The 19,898-nt window shown below is 56.2% G+C and overlaps 2 protein-coding genes across 4 annotated transcripts in view; both read left to right on the top strand.

Moving 5' to 3' along the window:
- The window catches only part of agap2 (ArfGAP with GTPase domain, ankyrin repeat and PH domain 2), a 37,396-nt gene extending 23,091 nt beyond the window's left edge, over positions 1-14,305 (top strand). The window contains exons 2-19 of one of the 2 annotated variants that reach the window (XM_088916780.1): positions 59-117; positions 233-320; positions 409-491; positions 1,588-1,729; positions 1,821-1,955; positions 2,508-2,629; positions 3,072-3,227; positions 3,463-3,546; positions 4,964-5,068; positions 5,851-6,019; positions 6,157-6,276; positions 7,322-7,459; positions 8,190-8,249; positions 8,735-8,886; positions 9,609-9,699; positions 9,962-10,184; positions 10,380-10,659; positions 11,442-14,305. In XM_088916780.1, the coding sequence (XP_088772906.1) occupies positions 59-117; positions 233-320; positions 409-491; positions 1,588-1,729; positions 1,821-1,955; positions 2,508-2,629; positions 3,072-3,227; positions 3,463-3,546; positions 4,964-5,068; positions 5,851-6,019; positions 6,157-6,276; positions 7,322-7,459; positions 8,190-8,249; positions 8,735-8,886; positions 9,609-9,699; positions 9,962-10,184; positions 10,380-10,659; positions 11,442-11,648 (2,414 nt within the window). In that variant the 3' untranslated portion in view covers positions 11,649-14,305. The remainder of the gene's footprint in view (positions 1-58; positions 118-232; positions 321-408; positions 492-1,587; positions 1,730-1,820; positions 1,956-2,507; positions 2,630-3,071; positions 3,228-3,462; positions 3,547-4,963; positions 5,069-5,850; positions 6,020-6,156; positions 6,277-7,321; positions 7,460-8,189; positions 8,250-8,734; positions 8,887-9,608; positions 9,700-9,961; positions 10,185-10,379; positions 10,660-11,441) is intronic. The other variant, XM_088916788.1, reaches the window with a different exon arrangement.
- Positions 14,306-14,738: 433 nt separating this feature from the next.
- Positions 14,739-19,860, top strand: zbtb39 (zinc finger and BTB domain containing 39). 2 transcript variants are annotated; one of them, XM_088913719.1, is made up of 4 exons: positions 14,739-14,801; positions 15,114-15,254; positions 16,063-17,677; positions 17,771-19,860. In XM_088913719.1, the coding sequence occupies exons 3-4, from the start codon at positions 16,103-16,105 to the stop codon at positions 18,668-18,670; spliced, it is 2,475 nt and encodes an 824-aa protein (XP_088769845.1). In that variant the 5' UTR covers positions 14,739-14,801; positions 15,114-15,254; positions 16,063-16,102; the 3' UTR covers positions 18,671-19,860. The 2 variants fall into 2 exon arrangements, with proteins under 2 accessions (XP_088769845.1, XP_088769852.1); XM_088913726.1 differs by lacking the exon at positions 15,114-15,254.
- Positions 19,861-19,898: the final 38 nt, after the last annotated feature.

The following is a 19,898-nucleotide window of genomic DNA, read 5'->3' as shown; positions in this document are numbered from 1 at the left end:
AGCGAGCGTCCCTGTACCGGAAACAGACTCACTCTCCCTCCTCTCTCCCTCTCGCCAGCGGCCTGCGCCAACAGCCAGGAATGGACCCTGAGCCGCTCCATCCCTGAGCTGAGGCTGGTAAGTGACGGTGCGCCATCTCTCCCTCCCTCTGTCCTCCTGCTCCGATTGTCCCACACTCCCTCGCTTCTCCGCCTGGTCCTCTCTCAGTCTCGCCCCCTCTGTCTCTCCGCAGGGGGTGCTGGGCAGCTTGCGCAGCGGGAAGTCAGCCCTGGTGAACCGGTACATCACCGGGAGCTACCTGGCCGCAGAGTCCCCCGAAGGTACTGGATCGCCGTCCCACGCGGCGAGGCAAGGCGGGGCCACCGAGCTGTGTCCGACAGTACCGACCCTCCTCTCTCTCGCCCCCAGGTGGCAGGTACAAGAAGGAAGTGCTGGTCGACGGTCAGAGCCACCTGCTGTTGATCAGGGAGGAGTCAGCCCCCGACGCCCAGGTGAGAGAGAGAACGTGGAACTTGCACGACCCGCCCTCGTGTTTCTCTGGCGCGTCAGGCCAGGGGCAGGCAGCTGTGCTCGTTCCCATAATTCACCGTGCGTTTGGAAACATTTGATCCACAAAAATTAAGGGTAGAAGTCAATCAAGTCATGAGTGAAGTGCAGTAGACTGGGCCTGGCCGCTGTGTGACAGCAGCTTGTCCTGAGAAGCCAGCAGGTGGGAAGAGGCACCTAAGGGTGTCCCAGTGGGGTCGGGACAGCAGCGCTTGCTTTTCATTCTGCCATCCATCAGAATTCCAGAGGCCCGCCATGAACCCCCTGTACCTCAGGGCCGGATTTTGGTGTTCGTAGGCCCTAGGCACTTTCACTCCGAAATGTGCAAGAAGAGGGGTAAACGCCGATTGAATTACATCGCCTGACACGTCGCACCTTAAACTATCATATTGACCGGGATGAAGCTCGCCCTGATGAGCCGGCAACAACAGGTTTATTTACCCCCGCCCCCTCGGACTCTGACAGACAGAGATTGAAACTCCTCGAAGGGCTGACACACACACACACACACAGGGTAAGGATTAAGGAGGGGGACTTCTTTTTACGGAGGGTTACAAGGACAAAGCAGCAACACACTGACAGCTATTTCCAATGGCACCTCATAAACTCTCTAGGCTCTTTACACTGCCGGGTCAATCTCCGGTCAACACGCTGACCTCATGTCCAGCCCCAAGGCCGCTGCCCCCAGCCTGCCTTGCGGCACATAGCTGGGAGGTGCAGCCGCTTGGCGCTACACCGTTCTAATGCTAAACCTCTTGATCGATGGAGCGAGTCGGGCGACCGTCACTTCGATACTTTTAGTTTCTGGAACAGCCGCTGGATAGCGTCCGATTGTTGATTTGGAGCGCCTAGAGTCGATCGCAAGCGTGGTGTTTCAGCTCATTTTTCGTTAGTCGCTAGTGTTTCCCTCCTTCGTAGGCCCTAAAATGTTCGTAGGCATTAGGCTCTGTGCCTGATGGGATATGGGACATCCGGCACTGCTGTATCTAAGTGTTGCAACCACCAAAACACCACAATAGGTCTCCCCCTCTCTGTCTGCAGTTCAGCGCCTGGGTGGACGCTGTGATCTTCGTGTTCAGTCTGGAGAATGAGGGCAGCTTCCAAGAGGTCTACAAGAACTACAGCCTGCTGAGCTCGTACCGCAATACGGCCGAGATCCCACTCATAGTGGTGGGCACTCAGGGTAAGAGAGGCAGTGAGGAGGAGCGCGGAGTCCTTCCTTCCCCAAGCCCCTGCCTGACTGTCTCTGTGTCCCTCTGTCCCTCCCTCCCTAGACAAGATCAGCAATTCGAACCCACGTGTTATCGAAGATGCACGAGCCCGCCAGCTGTGCACAGATGTGCGGCGCTGTGCGTACTACGAGACCTGTGCCACCTACGGGCTCAACGTGGACCGGGTCTTCACAGAGGGTGAGCTTCTCAAAACCGATGACATTCTTGCCATTGCTGAGCACACCTCTCTGTCTCAGGGTTTGGGCCTGTCCGGCTGCCAGCATGTGCCATCAGTGCTTCAGCATGTCAGTCCGTCTGCCTGTCAGTCTGACAGCCTGTCTGTCCGGTCAGTGTATCTGTGTGCCAGTCTGTCTGTCCTGTCAGTGTATCTGTGTGCCAGTCTGTCTGTCCAGTCAGTGTATCTGTGTGCCAAGCTGTCTGTCCTGTCAGTGTATCTGTGTGCCAGTCTGTCTGCCCTGTCAGTGTATCTGTGTGCCACTCTGTCTGTCCTTTCAGTGTATCTGTGTGCCAGTCTGTCTGTCTGGTCAGTGTATCTGTGTGCCAGTCTGTCTGTCCAGTCAGTGTATCTGTGTGCCAGTCTGTCTGTCCTGCCAGTGTATCTGTCTGTCTGTCTGTTTGTCTGTCTGTGTACCAGTCTGTCTGTCAGTGTAGCGGTGTGCCAGTCTGACTGTCATGCCAGTGTAGCTGTGTGCCAGTCTGTCCTTGTTGACGATCTCCTCTTTGCTCCAGCTGCTCAGAAGATGGCTCTGATGAAGAAGCAGGGTGCTCTGCTGGCCTCCTGCAAGTCCCTGCCCAACTCCCCCAGCCACTCAGGCGGCTCCACGCCAGTGTCAGGAGCCTTCCCCGGACAGGTGAGCCAGCTCACCCTCACTAGCCTCTGTCTGCCCCCCCTCTCTCACTCAGTCCCCCACCTGCCTCTCCAACAGGGACCACTCCTGTCTCTCTCTCCCCAGGCCAGTAATGGGCTCAGAGCAGTGACCACTCCTGTCTCTCTCTCTCCAGGCCAGTAATGGGCTCAGAGCAGTGACCACTCCTGTCTCTCTCTCTCCAGGCCAGTAATGGGCTCAGAGCAGTGACCACTCCTGTCTCTCTCTCCCCAGGCCAGTAATGGGCTCAGAGCAGTGACCACTCCTGTCTCTCTCTCTCCAGGCCAGTAATGGGCTCAGAGCAGTGACCACTCCTGTCTCTCTCTCTCCAGGCCAGTAATGGGCTCAGAGCAGTGACCACTTCTGTCTCTCTCTCCAGGCCAGTAATGGGGCTCAGAGCAGTGACCACTCCTCTCTCTCTCTCCAGGCTAGTAATGGGGCTCAGAGCAGTGACTACTCCTCCTCTCTGCCTTCCACCCCTGTGGTTAGCCACCGGGAGCTAAGAGGGGGTGACGGAGGGCCAGGCTGCACCACTCCAGGGTCTCTCCACCGCGCCCCCCGACGCAAGCCCTCCATCTTCACGGTCAGTCTTCTCTCCTCTCGGTCCCTCTCTCAGTCTGTTGGCTCATGTGTCCTGTCATCTCTCTAACTTTCTGTCAGTCTGTCTGTCTCTCTGTCTAGCTGTCGGTCTGTCCATCTAGGCATTTGTGTGTCTGTCCATCTGACTGTCCGTCTAGCTTCCTGTCTGTCTGTACCCCTCAGTCTCACTGTCTGTCCGTCCAGCCCCAGTCACCACACCTTCTCCCTCTCCGCCTCAGAACCGGCGTGGCAGCGATGCAGAGAAAAGAAGTGTGGACAGCAAGGGGGACATCGGCAGCGGCAGGGTCATCCCCATCAAGCAGGTGAGCTGGACAGAGGCAGGGTCGTTCCCATCAAGCAGGTGAGCTGGACAGAGGCAGGGTCACTCCATCAAGCAGGTGAGCTGGACAGAGGCAGGGTCACTCCATCAAGCAGGTGAGCTGGACAGTGGCAGGGTCATCCCCATCAAGCAGGTGAGCTGGACAGAGGCAGGGTCACTCCATCAAGCAGGTGAGCTGGACAGAGGCAGGGTCACTCCATCAAGCAGGTGAGCTGGACAGAGGCAGGGTCACTCCATCAAGCAGGTGAGCTGGACAGTGGCAGGGTCATCCCCATCAAGCAGGTGAGCTGGACAGAGGCAGGGTCACTCCATCAAGCAGGTGAGCTGGACAGAGGCAGGGTCACTCCATCAAGCAGGTGAGCTGGACAGAGGCAGTGTCGTCCCCATCAAGCAGGTGAGCTGGACAGAGGCAGTGTCGTCCCCATCAAGCAGGTGAGCTGGACAGAGGCAGTGTCGTCCCCATCAAGCAGGTGAGCTGGACAGTGGCAGGGTCGTTGACCACTTGACCTTTCAGTCAGCCAAAGTTATACACACAGGTGTGAAAAGGAGTATGAAAAGTGTTACTGAGTCACACACTCCATCAGGATTTCCATCATGCCCCTTTAATTTTACGTTCCAGTGCACTGACTATATTCCTGTCACGATTATAGTCCCCCCTCCTTAAGGGTGCTCCAGCCCTTTCACTAAGACTTTATTCTCTGCACCTGTTCCCTATTCCCAGCCCACCTTAAAAGCCAGGCGCTGACGCTCATCCGGGCTCTGCATCTGATTTCCATATCATGCGAGTCCGGGACCAGGAAGCGCCTGGTCCCGTTAAGGTTTTAACCTCTGTTCCCGTTCCTGTTCCCCGTCCGCCGGTTCCGACCCGGCCTTCGTGGTTTTTAATCCTTCTTCTGATGGATCTCCTGGTTTTGGACTTACTCGTGTGTTTTGGATTTTCCCTACGGACTACTCTTTTGGATTGTTCGCCTCGGCCACACCTCCCCCGTGCACCAGCGCACCTTGGACACGCCCCCCTGTCTTCAGCCCCGTTTTCCTGCATGACGTTTCCCTAGTGTTCCCCCCACTCCGTCGGACTGTGTCGTCCGCATAGGGTCCGGAAAGAACTGTTCGTTACAATTCCACCATGACAGGATAGGCAGTCCATCAGAAGACTGATTGCTGGATGAGTGTGTGTGGTGTGTTAATGGCAACTTGGGCCGTTGCGGAGTCCAGATGACCGGTGGTGCCAAGAATCATAGTGCCATCTTCATTCTTAGACTCATTTTCTTCTTTCACTGCCTCTTTCCAGAGCTGGACATCCTGCGTGTGATATTCTGCATTCTGATGTATCGCCTTGTTTGTCCCTCTCTCCTCTGCTTGTCCTTCTCTCTGACTCCCTGTCGCCGCCCTGTGGACAGAGTATCCTGCTGAAGCGCAGCGGCAACTCTCTCAACAAGGAGTGGAAGAGGAAATACGTGACGCTGTCCAATAACGGAGTGTTGTCCTACCACCCCAATGTCAATGTGAGTCCGCACGCAGCTACACAGCAGCACAGTGTCAACACAATGTCCACACAACAACGTGACTGAAACTTATCACGCACTGCCGGACACTGAGGCTCAGGCTAAGCAGCGGTTTAGTGCACCCTGGTGGCCCGAGTGGGTATTGATCTGTCATCTACTTCTGTGAGGTTCATTCCTTACACAAACATGATACAGAAACATCTTAATTCATTTAAGGCTTATTTGCTCATAAGGAGACTTTTCTGGACACTCCACTCAAAGTGCTTTATAGGTAATGGGGACTCCCCTCCACCACCAATGTGTAGCCCCAACCTGGATGATGCGAAGGCAGCACCAAACATCAGCTATCTGTGGGGAGGAGAACAGGGTGATGAAGCCAGTTCAGAGATGGGGATTATTAGGAGGCCATGATTGGTGAAGGCCAGGACACTGGGGTAACATCCCTACACTTTTTGAGAAACACCTAGGGATTTTTAACAACCTCAGTTTAATGTCTCATCTGAAGGACGGTGCCTTGTTCCCGTTATTGTACTGGGGCATTAGGACCCACACAGACCACAGGGTGAGCGCCCCTACTGGTCCCACTAACACCTCTTCCAGCAGCAGCTCTAGTTAAGGTTAACTGAGCTTCCCTTCCTTTCATCGTGATACAACCAGACCTCTGTGCGTAAACATGTGCGGTTGAAAAGAAAAGGAGCCAAACAATGGGTCTCAGAAAGGAACAAAAAGACTCAGATGCCTGTGTTTGCACGTGCGTAACCTCTGACCTCTGACCCTGGCAGGACTACATGCAGAATGTCCACGGGAAGGAGATTGACCTCCTGCGCACGACGGTCAAAGTGCCCGGGAAACGCCCCCCACGTGCCGTGACGACCTGCGGCCCCTCTGCCAGTCACAATGGCCTGGTCAGAGACACGGGTGGCACTGCTGTCGGGGACGGGGTTGGCGCGGGTGAGACACGGCACACACTGCTGGGTTCGGCACACTCTCACACCGCTGTACTGCAACTGGGCTGTGCCACCTGTGTATCTTTGTTACACTGTGAGAAACTCAGTCCGGCTCACTGTCCTCTCCCTCTCTTGCCTCAGCTCCTTCATTCCCCAGCACTCTCCTGCCCGTAGAGGAGAAGAGCGGCAGCGTCTCGCCGCGGTCGGAGAAGGGAGTCCAACGCTGTCCATCTTCACTGTCCAGCAAGGCACAGAGCGTGGGTACGGCATGCCACACGATGCCACCCCCATCCGCCCAAACTCACGCCCTCACTGACACTCTCACTCCCTCACTCCCTCACTATCACCCTCACACTCTCACACCCCTCACCTCCTCACTCCCTCACTATCACCCTCACTATCACCTTCACTTCCTCACTATCACTCTCACTCCTTCACACTCTCACTATTGCCCTCACTTCCTCACTATCACTCTCACTCCCTCACACCCTCACTATCATCCTAATACCCTCACTCCCTCACCTCCACACTCCCTCACACCTCACCATCTGTCACACTCTCACACTGTCACAGCCTCACACCATCACTATCGCCCTCACTTCCTCACTATCACTCTCACTCCCTCACACTCTCACTCCCTCACACCCTCACTATCGCCCTCACTCCCTCACTCCCATTCTCACTCCCTATCGCCCTCACTCCCTCACTATCATTCTTACTCCCTCACTTTCTCACTATCACTTCTTCACACCTCACACTCTCACTATCACACTCGTTCCCTCACTTCCTCACAACCTCACACCTCACCATCTGTCACACTCTCACACTGTCACACCCTCGCTCCCTCACACCATCACTATCGCCCTCACTTCCTCACTATTGCCCTCACTCCCTCACACCTCACACTCTCACTCCCTCACCTCCTATCACCCTCACTCCCTCACTCCCTCACTCCCACTCTCATTCCCTCACTTCCTCACACCCTCACTATCGCCCTCACTCCCTCGCTATCACTCTCACTCCCTCACTTCCTCACTATCGCCCTCACTCCCTCACTATCACTCTCACTCCCTCACTTCCTCACTCTCACTCCCTCACTATCACTCTCACTTCCTCACTCCCTCACACCCTCACACCCTCACTCCCTCACACCCTCACACCCCTCATATCCTCACTCCCTCACTGTCACATAAATGCACCCCCACAGCCTTCCATGAAAGTCAGATGAGCCTGACATCTCTTTCTCTGCCTGCCCTGTCACTTCCACACCCCTGCTCCCCTCTCCTGCACCCCTCTCTGTCTTTAGACTCTGCTGTCGAGGGCTTGGCTAGCCCCACGTCAGTGAAGGACCACGCCCCTCCCTCTCCGATGATTGACAGGAAGAAGAACCGCAGGAAGAAGAGCATGAACATGAAGGGCGACGCAGCAATGGGACAGGCCGAGGGTGAGCAGCCAATCAGGGGAGTCAAGGGGCAGGAGCCATTCCAAAAACGACGGGAGAGATATGGGGAAGATAAAGGAATAGAGATTTGTAGAGTGGTTTTTACATGCAGGGGAGGGACTGCAGGAGAGGAGCCAGTCACAAAAGAGATGGGAGCGTTACGGACAGGGGTTTCTGCCAGTGAAAGAGAAGAGGGGAGGGGCAGAGAGATGGGAGGTGGAGCCTGAAGGCAAACAAAGAACCAATAACAGAAGAGCACTGGCAGAGAGAGACAATCAGAGAATGGAGGCGAAAGGCATGAAAGACAATAGAATTAAAGATGAAGTAGTGGAGGATTTAGAAGAATATAACACCAGCTAATTAGTCACAGAAGCAAAAAGGAGCAGGGCCCTCCTCTGGCTGTCTGCCATACTGCAGGAGTGTCAACACATACTAGGGGAGCAACACCAAGGGCTGTTCTTTCCAGACTCCTATGCGCCCCCTGCTGGGAAGGGTATGAGCAGATACAGGGAGTAATGCTTGATATTGTCACTCACAGAGAGCACCATTCAAGAACTCTTCTCTCTGTCTCTTTCTCTCTCAGCAGGCAAGCTGAATAGCAGGGGTCTCGCTAGCCTTCCTCCCCTCTCCCTCTCTAACGTGCTCCTTCTCTCTCTGTCTTTTTCTCGTTCCTCCCCACTCCCCCACTTCCTGTCTGCTTCCCCGGAAACGCGCTAAACCTCTCCTTCTACAGCTAAACGCAAAATGTGGAAGCTAAAAAGCTTTGGTAGCTTGAGAAACATTTACAAGACAGGTAAAGCCAGCTGTGTGGGGCATGCTGCCGTCGGTCTGTCTCTCCCTGTCCCCTGTGCCCCTCTGCATGCTGACAGTGCTGTAGCCCGTGTGTGTGACTGTGCTCTTCTGCAGAAAGGAAGTTCGAGTTCTGTTTTCTGACATTGCATCATTAGACGTTCAAATCCCTTCTTGGTTTTTCAAAATGCTAGACATGGCAGTGCCAGACGCTGTCCTGTGAGCACACCTTAGTGGACCCAGTGGGACAGTTAGCACAGCTGTGGCCAAGCATTCTTCTGCTCAGCTAATATTGAAATGTTAATTGCTTAATTGCTACAACTTCACATTTCCTTGTTCTTCACCTCTGTGTTGAATGGTGCTTTAAGAGAGAGAAACCCTGCAGGGCTGTGGATCTAGAGCATGATGAACTGGCCATCCCTGTGCTGTAGGCAGGACAATATCTCCTTCACTGTCCATATCCTCTCCCATGTCCTCCCGTCTGTGCAGAGGAGGAGAATTTCGACTTCATGATCGTGTCCAGCTCGGGACAGACCTGGCACTTCGAAGCTTCCACCCTGGAGGAGCGCGACGCCTGGGTTCTGGCCATTGAGAGCCAGATCCTGGCCAGCCTGCAGTCCTGCGAGAGCAGCAAGAACAAGGCAAGTCCCAGGCTTCTCACCAGGCCCTCTGGGAGGTCACGTCAAGGGGGGAGACAAGGTGGAAACTGCTGAGCCGGGCATCCTTACTTAGGGATCAACGGCTATATTTTCTGTTTAGTATTATCATAATTTGGTGAGTAAATGCAACAATTTCCCATGTATATCTGAATGAAGATCCAGTACCTTCCAGGTGATGGCTTCCACCCAGTCTGGAATCATGAATTTTGTCCTTTGCATCTTGCAAAGTGGAGCAACCCCACTGGGGGGGACCGAGGAAGTGCCCTGCCTACCCATTGACCCACTCATCTCAGACACACTGAAAGTTCTGTGGCAGCGTACAGGAGACTCAGTGCTAATGGCAGGAAACACATGTCCCTCAATGACAACATTGCTGGCCTGCCGCTGCCTGCAAATTCACCTCAAATTCAGGGCTAAAAGTACCTGTCAACTCATCCCAGCCCTGCCTTACAAAAGCTGATTTCTAAATGTAAAAGTTCCAGCTGAGGAATATGAGCAGCAAGGAAGTTTGGGGTCCCCCCCGATTCTTTTCTACAGGACTGTGCACTGAACACTTCAGGTAAACACCTCTGGCAGCCCAGTCTCTATGCTGGTTCATTTAATTGGAGGGACAGGAAGTTGATGTGATCGGAAATCCCACTGCTTACACCAATGGCGACTGTGTCTGACCTGTCGTATGTGTCTCTCTGTGCATCTGTCCACAGACTCGGAGGGACAGTCAGAGCGAGGCAGTGGCGCTCCAGGCCATTCGAAATGCCAAGGGGAACGGCTTCTGCGTGGACTGCGGGGCGCCCAGTGAGTCCTTCAGCAGCTGCCCCCACACTCTCCTCATCAGTCTGCTGGAACGGATTGTGTGTCTCTTCCTGTTTGTTCTGCTCTCAAACGCTGATCCATCTCTCTCCCTACATACCAGTCCTATGTCACACTATCCGCTGTCCCCTGTATTCCTGTTGGTTTGTCCATCGTAGTGCCTGAGCCGTCCGTATGTCGGCCTGAATTTCAAGCCCTCGTGCTGACTGTGCCTCTCTCTCTCTCCCTCTCTTTCTGTCTCTCTCAGACCCGACCTGGGCGAGCCTGAACCTGGGCGCTCTGATCTGTATCGAGTGTTCGGGGATACACCGAAACCTGGGCACCCACCTGTCCCGCGTGCGGTCCCTGGACCTGGACGACTGGCCGCTGGAGCTCAATCTGGTGCTCACCTCCATCGGCAACGCCATGGCCAACAGCATCTGGGAGAGCAACACGCACGGGCGGCAGAAGCCCACGCCCGATGCCACTCGGTGAGCGCAGGGCGCGGGGCGCGAGGCGAGATGTGTGCACAACTGCCCCGACCCACTTCAGAGCGCTGGGTCATTGCAAAAACACCCAACGTTTTTTAAATGATCATTGTTTTCCCGTGACAAGCTCTGCGCACTAGCTGCCCTGGGGTGGTTATGAGCTCTGTGTCTGTGTCTGTCCGTGTGTCCGTGGCGCAGGGAGGAGAGGGAGTCGTGGATCCGTGCCAAGTACGAGCAGCGTCTCTTTGTGGCGCCGCTGCCCCCGGCCGAGGAGGGCGTGGGGCTGGCGGCGCGGCTGATCGCGGCGGTGATGGAGCGAGACCTGCCGGGACTGCTGCTGCTCCTGGCCCACAGCACCAAGGAGGAGATCAACGCCCCCCTGGCGGCCCCGCCCGCGCCCCCGCCCGCGGCCCCCCGCTCCGCCCTGCACGCCGCCTGCCAGCTCCCGGACATCGTCATGACGCAGCTGCTTGTCTGGGTGAGGGGCATTTGCTTTTCCTAGGGGGGTGTGATGTTAGAGAGAGGGGTCCTGGAGACAGTCCTGAGATGAACAATACTGAGAGGAGACCCGACTGAGGTCAATTATCTTGAATTAGAAGCTTGAAGCCCTAATCTAGGCCTCTAGTGTCTATACTTCCACAGATATCAATAATTGCTTGAGGAGACATCGTTCCAGGCAGAAACGTCCTCTGCTGGTCTATGACACTAAATGATTAAAGGAAACAGGCCATCCCTGCAGTGATTTCAGATCGCAGTGTCTTACTGCTACAACACTGTACAGTGCAGCTCGGTCAAATGCAAGTCACTATGGTAGAGTCTGGAACAGTGCAGTATAAAACAGAAAACAAGAGTTCAATTACAGAACGGTATAACAAAATTCAATTATCTTGAATTAGAAGCTTGAAGCCCTAATCTAGGCCTCTAGTGTCTATACTTCCACAGATATCAATAATTGCTTGAGGAGACATCATTCCAGGCAGAAACGTCCTCTGCTGGTCTATGACACTAAATGATTAAAGGAAACAGGCCATCCCTGCAGTGATTTCAGATCGCAGTGTTTTCTTACAGCGACGCTCCTGTTGAAGTCGATGTTGTTAGCTGTGCAGGGATGTCAGACATAGATAGCTCGGTTTTAGGAGGACAAGATTCATTCTTGGAGGTGGCAGAAGCTCTGATGGTGTAGCCCTGGTTTCGGGCACCTGAGGGGGGGGTCGGCGGGGTCGAGTGACGGCTCTTTCTCTCGTTGCTCTGCCCCCGCAGTACGGCAGCGACGTGAAGGCGCGGGACGCCCAGGGCCAGACGGCGCTGGCGCTGGCACGCAGGGCGGGCAGCCAGGAGTGTGTCGACATCCTGCTGCAGCACGGTTGCCCCAACGAGATGCCCCCCGCCCTGCCCACGCCTGGTCTCTCCCGCAAAGCCAGCACTGCCAGCCTGAGCCGCGCCAACTCCCGCAGGGGGGTGTCATAGCTGCAAACCCCAACCCCTCTACACCCTCCCCTCCCAACCCCACCCCCCCACCCCCCCCCCGCTGGACACAAGCACACAGTGCACAGACAGCCTGCTGCAAGGCCAGGGACACACACACAGGCAGCGACGGCGTTCCCAAGCGTGCAGGCTGGCAGTAAATTACCGGGGACTCGGACACACACACAGACACAGATTCGAGGATGTGGACATACTGGCACGCGGGCAGGTCACGCCCTCATTGCACATTCTTAGAACCGATACCCAGACACACAGCCAGGCACAGGGTCGGAGGCGCTCAGCGGTTTAAAAAAGAGGTGACCGGGATAAAAATGCCTTTGTCTCCTGCCCAGAGACAGCGAGGCGTCTCCTGGGCAGTGAGGATCGGTGCAGTACTGACATTTCGTCTGGGGCAGCTTCACATCCCCAGTGAAGTCTCCAGTATTGCGCGCTGGAATGCTCCCTCCCTCTTCATCTGCCTCGTCCCGGAGGAGCCTCGGCCAGGCTGGGATAACGGGGCAGCTGGGAGAGTGGATTCCGGTCACCGTCCTCGGAGCGGCGGGCGCAGGAGGCAAGGCCCTCACCGCCGCTCAGAGCCCGTCCCGGCCAGGTCCCGCGACACCGGCCGCAGCGCCCACAGCGCGGAGACCCACAGCGATGGCGCCAGTGGCACAAGGCGGGCTGAGACAGTCGCGACAGCAGGAGCAGGTCGCCGTAGCGAGCTGCATGTCACGGCAACAAGCGGCCCGTCGTGACGGCAGGTACCGCGTCACGACGGGCGACAGCATATCGCAGCAGCGAGCACCGCACTGCGAGTTCGGCAGCCCGTCACGATACCGGCAGCCTGCCGCGACAGCGAACAGGGTATCACGACGGCAACAGGGTGTCATGATTGCAAGGATAACACAAGCAAGAGCAAGGGAGCCAAGCCGACAACAGACCAGGACAATGATTAAAAACTGTTGGGAAGGACAAGGGCGGAGACCGGCTGGGCCACTCCGGACAGGTCTCTGCTGCAAAGCCCAGTTAGCGCTCGGGCCGGCCACCACAGAACTTCGCTGTCGGCCCAGAGCGAGCACCGCACTTTGCAGAGACCCCTCTCTGCCCGGCAGGACAGATTCGGAGGATACAGGGTCGAGCACAAAGGGAGCTTGAGGAGCTGTTTTGGCAGCACAGGGTCCTCGATACCCCCGCGCCTGTGGAAGCAAGACAGCTGGCAAGATTCTCACGAGCAATACAACTCCGCACCTTCAACACAGGAAGCGGGTGCGTACCAGGGAGCCCAACAGGTGCCCGTCTTGCCCAACCAGATCCAGAGAGAGAGAGAGAGCGAGTGTCGAGTCCAGCCTCTGGGATCTTTTTTTTTTTTCGTTACCTTTCTTGTACAAAACTGAAATTTTTAGATGTGTTTTAAAAAAAAAAAAATCTGTGTTGTGCATTGCAAGGAAGAGTATTGCTGTCCATATTCAGTCCTTGACATCTCTCGTGCATTTGGTTATTAAACGTCGATAAGGTCGAATGATAATGAAAACGTGGGGAGCGAAATCTTACTCTCCCTGGCGCGTCGTGCCGCACAGAGTAATTAAGAAACCAGCAAACGAGTTGGTGTTGCTTCAGTTCAGGGAGTGAAAGAGCACAGTATTATCGGGGAGCAGGGGTGGCAACATCGTCTTGCAGAAGGTCAGAGTTTACACGAGTCTACTGCTGAGATGGTCTATTCAGATTAATGATTGAAAACTGTTCTAAAAAAAGAGTATTGTAAAATATATATATAATGATATTATTATTGCTATTGATAATGTATGTACAAGATTGTAATTGTATGTAATGAAATTTGTATGACTATCTAGGATGACTATCTTGTCTGTAACAGGTGATGGGTTATGATTTGACGTTCAGAAATCTGCATCAGTGGTGATGTTTTTTAGTGATGTTTTCTGTTTAAATCTGATATTTTTTTATTACGCTCAGTGTTGGATTTTTCTAATTCCTGTTCAGGTTACCGTGCTAGGCCGAAGGCTCCGGGTCTTCTCTCAGAATTCAGCCCTGGTCAGCTGTGTCACTGGGTCAGAGCACCAGTGCAGAGCTGTGTGGGTAAAAAGACGAGTAACAACACTGTACAGTGCAGCTCGGTCAAATACAAGTCACTATGGCAGAGTCTGGAACAGTGCAGTGTAATACAGAAAACAAGAGTTCAATTACAGAACGGTATAACAAAGTACGGGCAATACAGCTCAAATCCGTGCCAGTCCAAGACAGCACAGTTAATACAGTACGTCTGCTGCAACACAGCACAGCGTAGTTAACGACAAACCGACGCGTCAATGTCAGATCTCTCATCCTTCCGGCCCCCGAAACACAGCCTGGCTCAGCTCGGACCTGCAGGGGCTGGTGAAACTGGTGTCCAGTATCACAGGACGGAGACGCACCACGCAGCGTGACGTTGCGTGGGGCCGCACCGACAGGCGCGAGGCTCCGGGGGCGGGGCGCCCGCGGTCCTGCGACTCCCCTCTCCGGAGCTTCACGCCGCGCGTGTCCGCTCCTCGGTTTCGACCGATTTTTCTTTCGCCAGAGTTCTCTTTTACTTTGTTTTTCCAAACGTGAAACTTTTATCTGCTGTAAAAAAATAAAACTTTATATGGAAAAGGTATAAAAAAAAAGGTTGGTCTGAAATCGTCTTTTGTTCTTCCTCTGCCTTGGCTCTGGCTGGCTGTGCCGCGGTGAAATGGTCAGACCGAGGTCTGAGTGGACGCACTGGTGACACAACACCAGGCTCAAAAGGGAGCACGCTCTAGCATAGCAGTATCTACCAGCCAGGTGTGGCAGGGCGCGCCCCCTGCACGGTGTGGTGAGAATGTCAGCTAATGCAGCCTGCTGGACCACAGCTTAGTGAGAAAAGGAAAAAAAAAAGTTTTATATACTCAATATTTTCCTATCTGTCAATTTCGACTAGTTCTCCATCTTATTTCTCAAGAAACGGGACAACCGGTTCTTTAGTGTCAGAGTCCGTCCTCCGGCCGCCGGGTGGCGCTGCTACTTTCCAGGCGACCCCGCTGCTCCGTGTGTGTAATGAGAGGTAGTTCGGTTTTTGTGTTGATGTTGAGAAGTGGAGTCCGAAGAAACCAAAACCGAATCGTTAAACAATCGGATTTATGGGTAAGCTGGTGATTTCTTACAGCACACATTGTGGTGTAGTGTCGTGATCTCTCCTCAGCCTCCTGGCGAAGGTCCTGACAAAGAGAGAGGTGTCAGTTTTATTTTAATTCAAGTTCTCATATCCAGGGGACGCTGGTGTGATGCATTTTTACAGTATTTGTTACATTAGGTCGTTTTTAATAGCCGAGTGTCGGTTTCGTTGCTGCGTTCAAAAGCATCGATTTCGATTCCTCCCCAGTTTGTTCTTGTCGGCAGTGTGATGTTTAGACAACCCTGCACGATCGTCATTGCTGTTTATTTCTTATTTTTCAGAAGTGTGTTTTTTTGCGGCGAGCAGCAGATCTGTACTCGATAATGTTGCTAAAACGCTGCTCGGATGAGAAACGTTCAAGAAAGTTCAAGATAGAAGAAGAATCTTTAATCCGACATTTTAGCATTAATTGCTAATCGCTGGTAATTGATAATCTTGTTTATTATTATTATTATTATACCTTTGTGTTTTCCACACGAGGTTTTCTCGCTTGTACTACAAATTCCCGGTGTTTACCTGGAAGTTAATTGACTGTACAGTGTCACCGCTAGGTAATACAGTACAATAATTATACTGTACGTGCTGAACTGTTAGTGTTAGTGCCTCGGGCATCTGCTGGTTTTTAAAGCTTTGCTGTGATAAATCTGTTTGCTCGCTGACAGCAGTTTTCTCTGTCTGCCTGTCTGCGCTCCTGTCTGTCTGCGTATCTGTCCACCCGTTTGTCTGCGTGTGTCTCTGCCTGTCTGTCTTCATGTGTCTCTGTATGTCTGTTTGTCTGCGTGTCTGTCCTCCTGCCTGTGTCTCTGCCTGCCTGTCTGCCTGTGTCTCTGCATGCCTGCCTGTGTCTCTGCATGCCTGTCTGTGACTCTGCCTGCCTGCCTGTGACTTTGCCTGTCTGTCTTCATGTGTCTCTGTATGTCTGTTTGTCTGCGTGTCTGTCCTCCTGTCTGTGACTCTGCCTGCCTGTCTGTCTGTGTCTCTGCCTGCTTGTCTGTGTCTCTGTCTGCCTGTCTGTGACTCTGGTCTGTCTGTGTCTCTGCCTGTCTGTGATCCCTGCATGCCTGCCTGTGACTCTGCCTGTCTACTTGTGTCTCTGCCTGCCTGTCTGTGACTCTGTCTCTGCCAGCCTGCCTGTGTCTCTGCCTGTCTGCCTGTGTCTCTGCCTGTCTGTGACTCTGCCTGCCTGCCCGTGTCTCTGCCTGTCTGTGACTCTGTCTCTTCTCCTCGCAGTCCAGCAGGGGGCGCGGTGGGGCTGTGTGGCTCAGCGCCGATGGGCATGAGGATCCGGCTGCACGGCGCCGGCCACGCCTCCGGCCTGCTGGCGGAGCTGAACCGCTGCCGCGTGTCCAGCTCGCTGTGCGACGTGCTGCTGCTCGTGGGGGGGCGCTCCTTCGCCGCCCACCGCGCCGTCCTGGCCTGCGCCGCTAGCTACTTCCACGGCCTGTTTGCGGGAGCCGGGGCGGGCGGTGCCCAGGGCGCCCGCGGCAGCAGCTACACGGTGGACTTCGTCTCGGCGGCCAACTTCGAGAAGGTGCTCACCTTCATCTACACGGCCGAGCTGCACACCGACCTCATCGACGTCGGCGTGCTCTACGAGGTGGCCGAGAGGCTGGGAGTGCGGGAGCTGGTGCGGGCTTGCCACGCCACCTTCCCGGACCTGCAGGGGCTCGGCTCGGGCGAGGGCGCAAAGCCGCCGGGGGCCTCTACCTCCACAGCCACCGCTGCCGCCGCTCTGTGTTCGTCGTCTTCTTCTTCCTCCTCCTCCTCTTCGGGGTGCTCCTCCGCGGCTGCTGTCCCTCCCCCTCCTCTCGCTCCCTCCCGGCTGCCGGACGGGGCGTCCAGGCAGGGTCGTGGCCAGCCGCCGTCCCTCTCCTCCCTCTCCCCCTCGCCCACCCAGTCTGCCCCTGCTCCGCGCCCCCTCCCCCAGCCTCCCAAGGCCGAGGATGAGGAGGGCTTCCTGGAGTATGCTCGGGCTGCGGCTGCTGACATGCCCCTTCAGCCAGGCGCCCCTGACTGTCGGCCCTCCCAGACGGGACACGAGCCCCCCGCCGACGGGCTGCCCACCCCGGCGGCTGCCTGCCGGGGGCTCAAGACCGAGGAGGACGAGGCAGCGAGTGAGGGGGCCCCCCAGTCCCTGGGCTTCTTCGTCCCCGACACCTACCCCGACTCCTCGGCCCAGCTCGGGGAGACCTGCGTGCCGTCCTCCTCTTCGGGGGACCCCCTGGAGGGGCTGCGGCTGGGCGAGCCGGAGGGGGAGGAGGCGCTGGGGGTGGGGGACCTCTTCTTCGAGGAGGAGCGTCTGCGGGGGGGCGCGGGGGGCGGGGTGGCGGAAGAGATCATCGAGCTGAGCGACGAGGAGGAGCACTGCATCGAGGAAGACGAGGAGGAGGAAGAGGAGGAGGAGGAGGAAGACCTGGTGTGCCTGGAGAACGGCAGCGCTGGCGGCGGCGGGGGGGGCGCCGGCGGGGGTCAGTCCGCCTGCCGCGCCTGCAAAGCCTGCGGCGCCCTGCTGCCCCCCGACGCCACCACCATCCGCGCCCACGCCGAGACGCACCTGTCCGACTCGGGCACCTGCCGGGTGTGCGGCGCCACGTTCGCCGAGCGCTCCAGCCGCGTGACGCACGCCCTCTCGCACGTGGGCATCCTGCTCTTCTCCTGCGACATGTGCCGCCTGCAGTTCGGCAGCCGGGCTCAGCTGGCGCAGCACCGGCGCCAGAGCTCTGCCGGCAGCGCCCCGCCCCTCCCTGCGCCCGGCCAGCACGCCGCGCTCACCGCTGCCGCCCAGGGGCCGGGAGGGGAACTGCGCTGCGCCATCTGTGCCAAGGCCATCGCCAGGGACTTCCAGGTGAGCGTTTCGCGTGGTGCTGTGGCGCGGCTCAGCGTGGCGTGACAGTGCGCTTCACGGGCCTCTCTCTGTCCCTGCCTCCCCTCTCCCCAGGCCGTGAGGGATCACCTCCTGGAGCACATCTGCATCCAGTCCCTGCGGTGCGGTGTGTGCGATCGTCCCCACCCCTCTCTCTGCACCCTCCTGTGGCACGCCCTCACCCACCTCTCCCTGCCCGTCTACTGCTGCCCGAGCTGCTCCTGCGGCTTCCTGGAGCGCCCCCTACTGGAGAAGCACCTGGCCCTGCACGGCGGCGAGAGGGAGGGCGAGGAGGAGGAGGCGGCGCAGGACGCGGGCGTGCTGCACTGCTTCCTGTGCCCCCTGGCCTTCCGCTCGGCCTCCGCCTTCCAGTACCACCTGAGCCTGCACAGCGGCGAGCTGCTGGGCGCTCCTGCGCGGGGCGCGAAGCGCAAGGCCGACAGCCTGCTGGAGACTTCCTCTTCTTGCTCCTCTTCCTCTCCGCTGGAGGGCGGCGGCTTCCCCAGCTGTCACAGCGCCGGCGCCGGCTCGGGGGCAGGGCCGGGGGCAGGCCCGCTCGGCCCAGACGGCCTCGTCCTGGGGCCCGTCGCCGGCTTCCCCTCCGGTCTGCACGTCCTCCCCGGCGCCCCCCCCGCCAAGGCCAAGTGGTACCGCTGCCGGTTCTGCGGGAAGCGGTTCGCGCACTCGGGCGAGTTCACCTACCACCTGCGGATCCACACGGGCGAGAAGCCCTACCAGTGCAAGGTGTGCCTGCGCTTCTTCCGCGGGCGCTCCACCATGATCTGCCACCTCAAGACGCACGCGGGCGCGCTCATGTACCGCTGCACGGTCTGCGGCCTCTACTTCTCCACCCTCAAGCTGGTCACCTCGCACATGGAGCTGCACAAGGACTGCCTGCCCCCCGACTTCAACATCGAGCAGACCTTCATGTACAACGACCACTCCAAGGAGCCGCTGCCCTGCCCCGAGAGCTGACCGAGCTCCGCGGAGCTCCGCGATCCGGCACCGCGCGGCGGGGTGAAGCCAGGGAGAGAGAGGGGAGGGTCCCGGGTTTTGTGATCGCCGTCTTGACTTCCTGGGCAGTTTGAAAAGGCTGTTTTCGTCCACACAGGGCTTGGCCAATCGCCTGTTTTAGACCTGAGACGAGTGGCTCGTGCCAGATCGGTGCCGGCTGGCTCTGGCTGTGCGGAAGGAGAGCAGGATGGTTTGGAACATGAGCACCCTGCAGGCCAGGCGTGAGGGTGCTGTCTTCTGTGGGTGCGTCTTTGTCATCCGGCTGGATCTTTCTGCGTGAGCTGGCCCTCTTGTTCCTTTAGTGCAGCTGTGTGGCATGCACAGTCAGGGCACGTCAACGGTGCGAGCCGGATTAAGAACCGATCCCAGCACCAGTGCGGTTGGCACTGCCCTTTGTAACGGAGCTGAGGAGCTGAGCAGAAACCATCATGACAGCAAAACATGGAGAGAATTCAGCTGCAGGTGTTCTCGCGCGATTCATCGTGTAATTCCTGCCTCTTAGCACTAGGGGGCAGCAGCGGTTCGTTTTCCCCCCTCACTCCCTTTCAGTTTCCTTCCTTCTCCCTCTCTGCCCCTCCAGCACGGAAAGCCCGAGACGGATCAGACAGCCGCCCAGAGGGAATGCTGAGTTCCCCGCCCGCTGTATTTTATGAAGGATTTTCACTGTTTTCCCCATGTGTTTGTAGACCCATTTTTTATCGTCGAATTGCATACCTCTCGTTCTTGGTATTAATTGACCTCTGCGTACTAACACACACAAAGACCTTCAGAAACAAGCGACAGGGGTCGTCTTTTAAAACCCTAAATGTAGCAAAGCGGTTTTCGACTCCAACACCGACTTGTTTTGCAGATGATTATTATAAGGGGAAGACGAGGCAGGCCGAACTGTGAACAACCTGACTGTTCCTCGGATCCTCCGACACCGCCTTAGCCAACTCCACAGGCTGCTCTAAACTCGGAAAACAAGACTGTTTTTTTCATTTTTATCTTTAAATTAAAAAAAGAGATTTGTATGTTTTTTATACTTTTTTTTCTGGTCCATTGAGCATCAGGGCATATCGTTGGATATTTTTTATTTATGTTTTGTCTGTGTTTTTGTCTGTTTCTGTTTCAGAGTTGAACAAATTAAACTAATTTTGATGATTATACAATTATTAAGCCAGCCTTTGGAGCTCTGCACATTGGGAGT

The sequence above is a fragment of the Atractosteus spatula genome, chromosome 1 (assembly GCF_055471065.1).
Source record: "Atractosteus spatula isolate fAtrSpa1 chromosome 1, fAtrSpa1.hap1, whole genome shotgun sequence".
NCBI classification, from domain to species: domain Eukaryota; kingdom Metazoa; phylum Chordata; class Actinopteri; order Semionotiformes; family Lepisosteidae; genus Atractosteus; species Atractosteus spatula.
Note: the sequence above shows the minus strand (reverse complement) of the source record. Positions and strands in the feature narration are given on the sequence as shown.

What these genes read in the sequence shown, in the direction of transcription:
- zbtb39 (XM_088913726.1), top strand. Translation starts at nt 16,103, where the DNA reads ATGGGCATGAGGATCCGGCTGCACGGCGCCGGCCACGCCTCCGGCCTG. An exon ending in CCATCGCCAGGGACTTCCAG is followed by an intron (nt 17,678 to 17,770) that starts GTGAGCGTTTCG and finishes CCCTCTCCCCAG; the next exon opens with GCCGTGAGGGATCACCTCCT.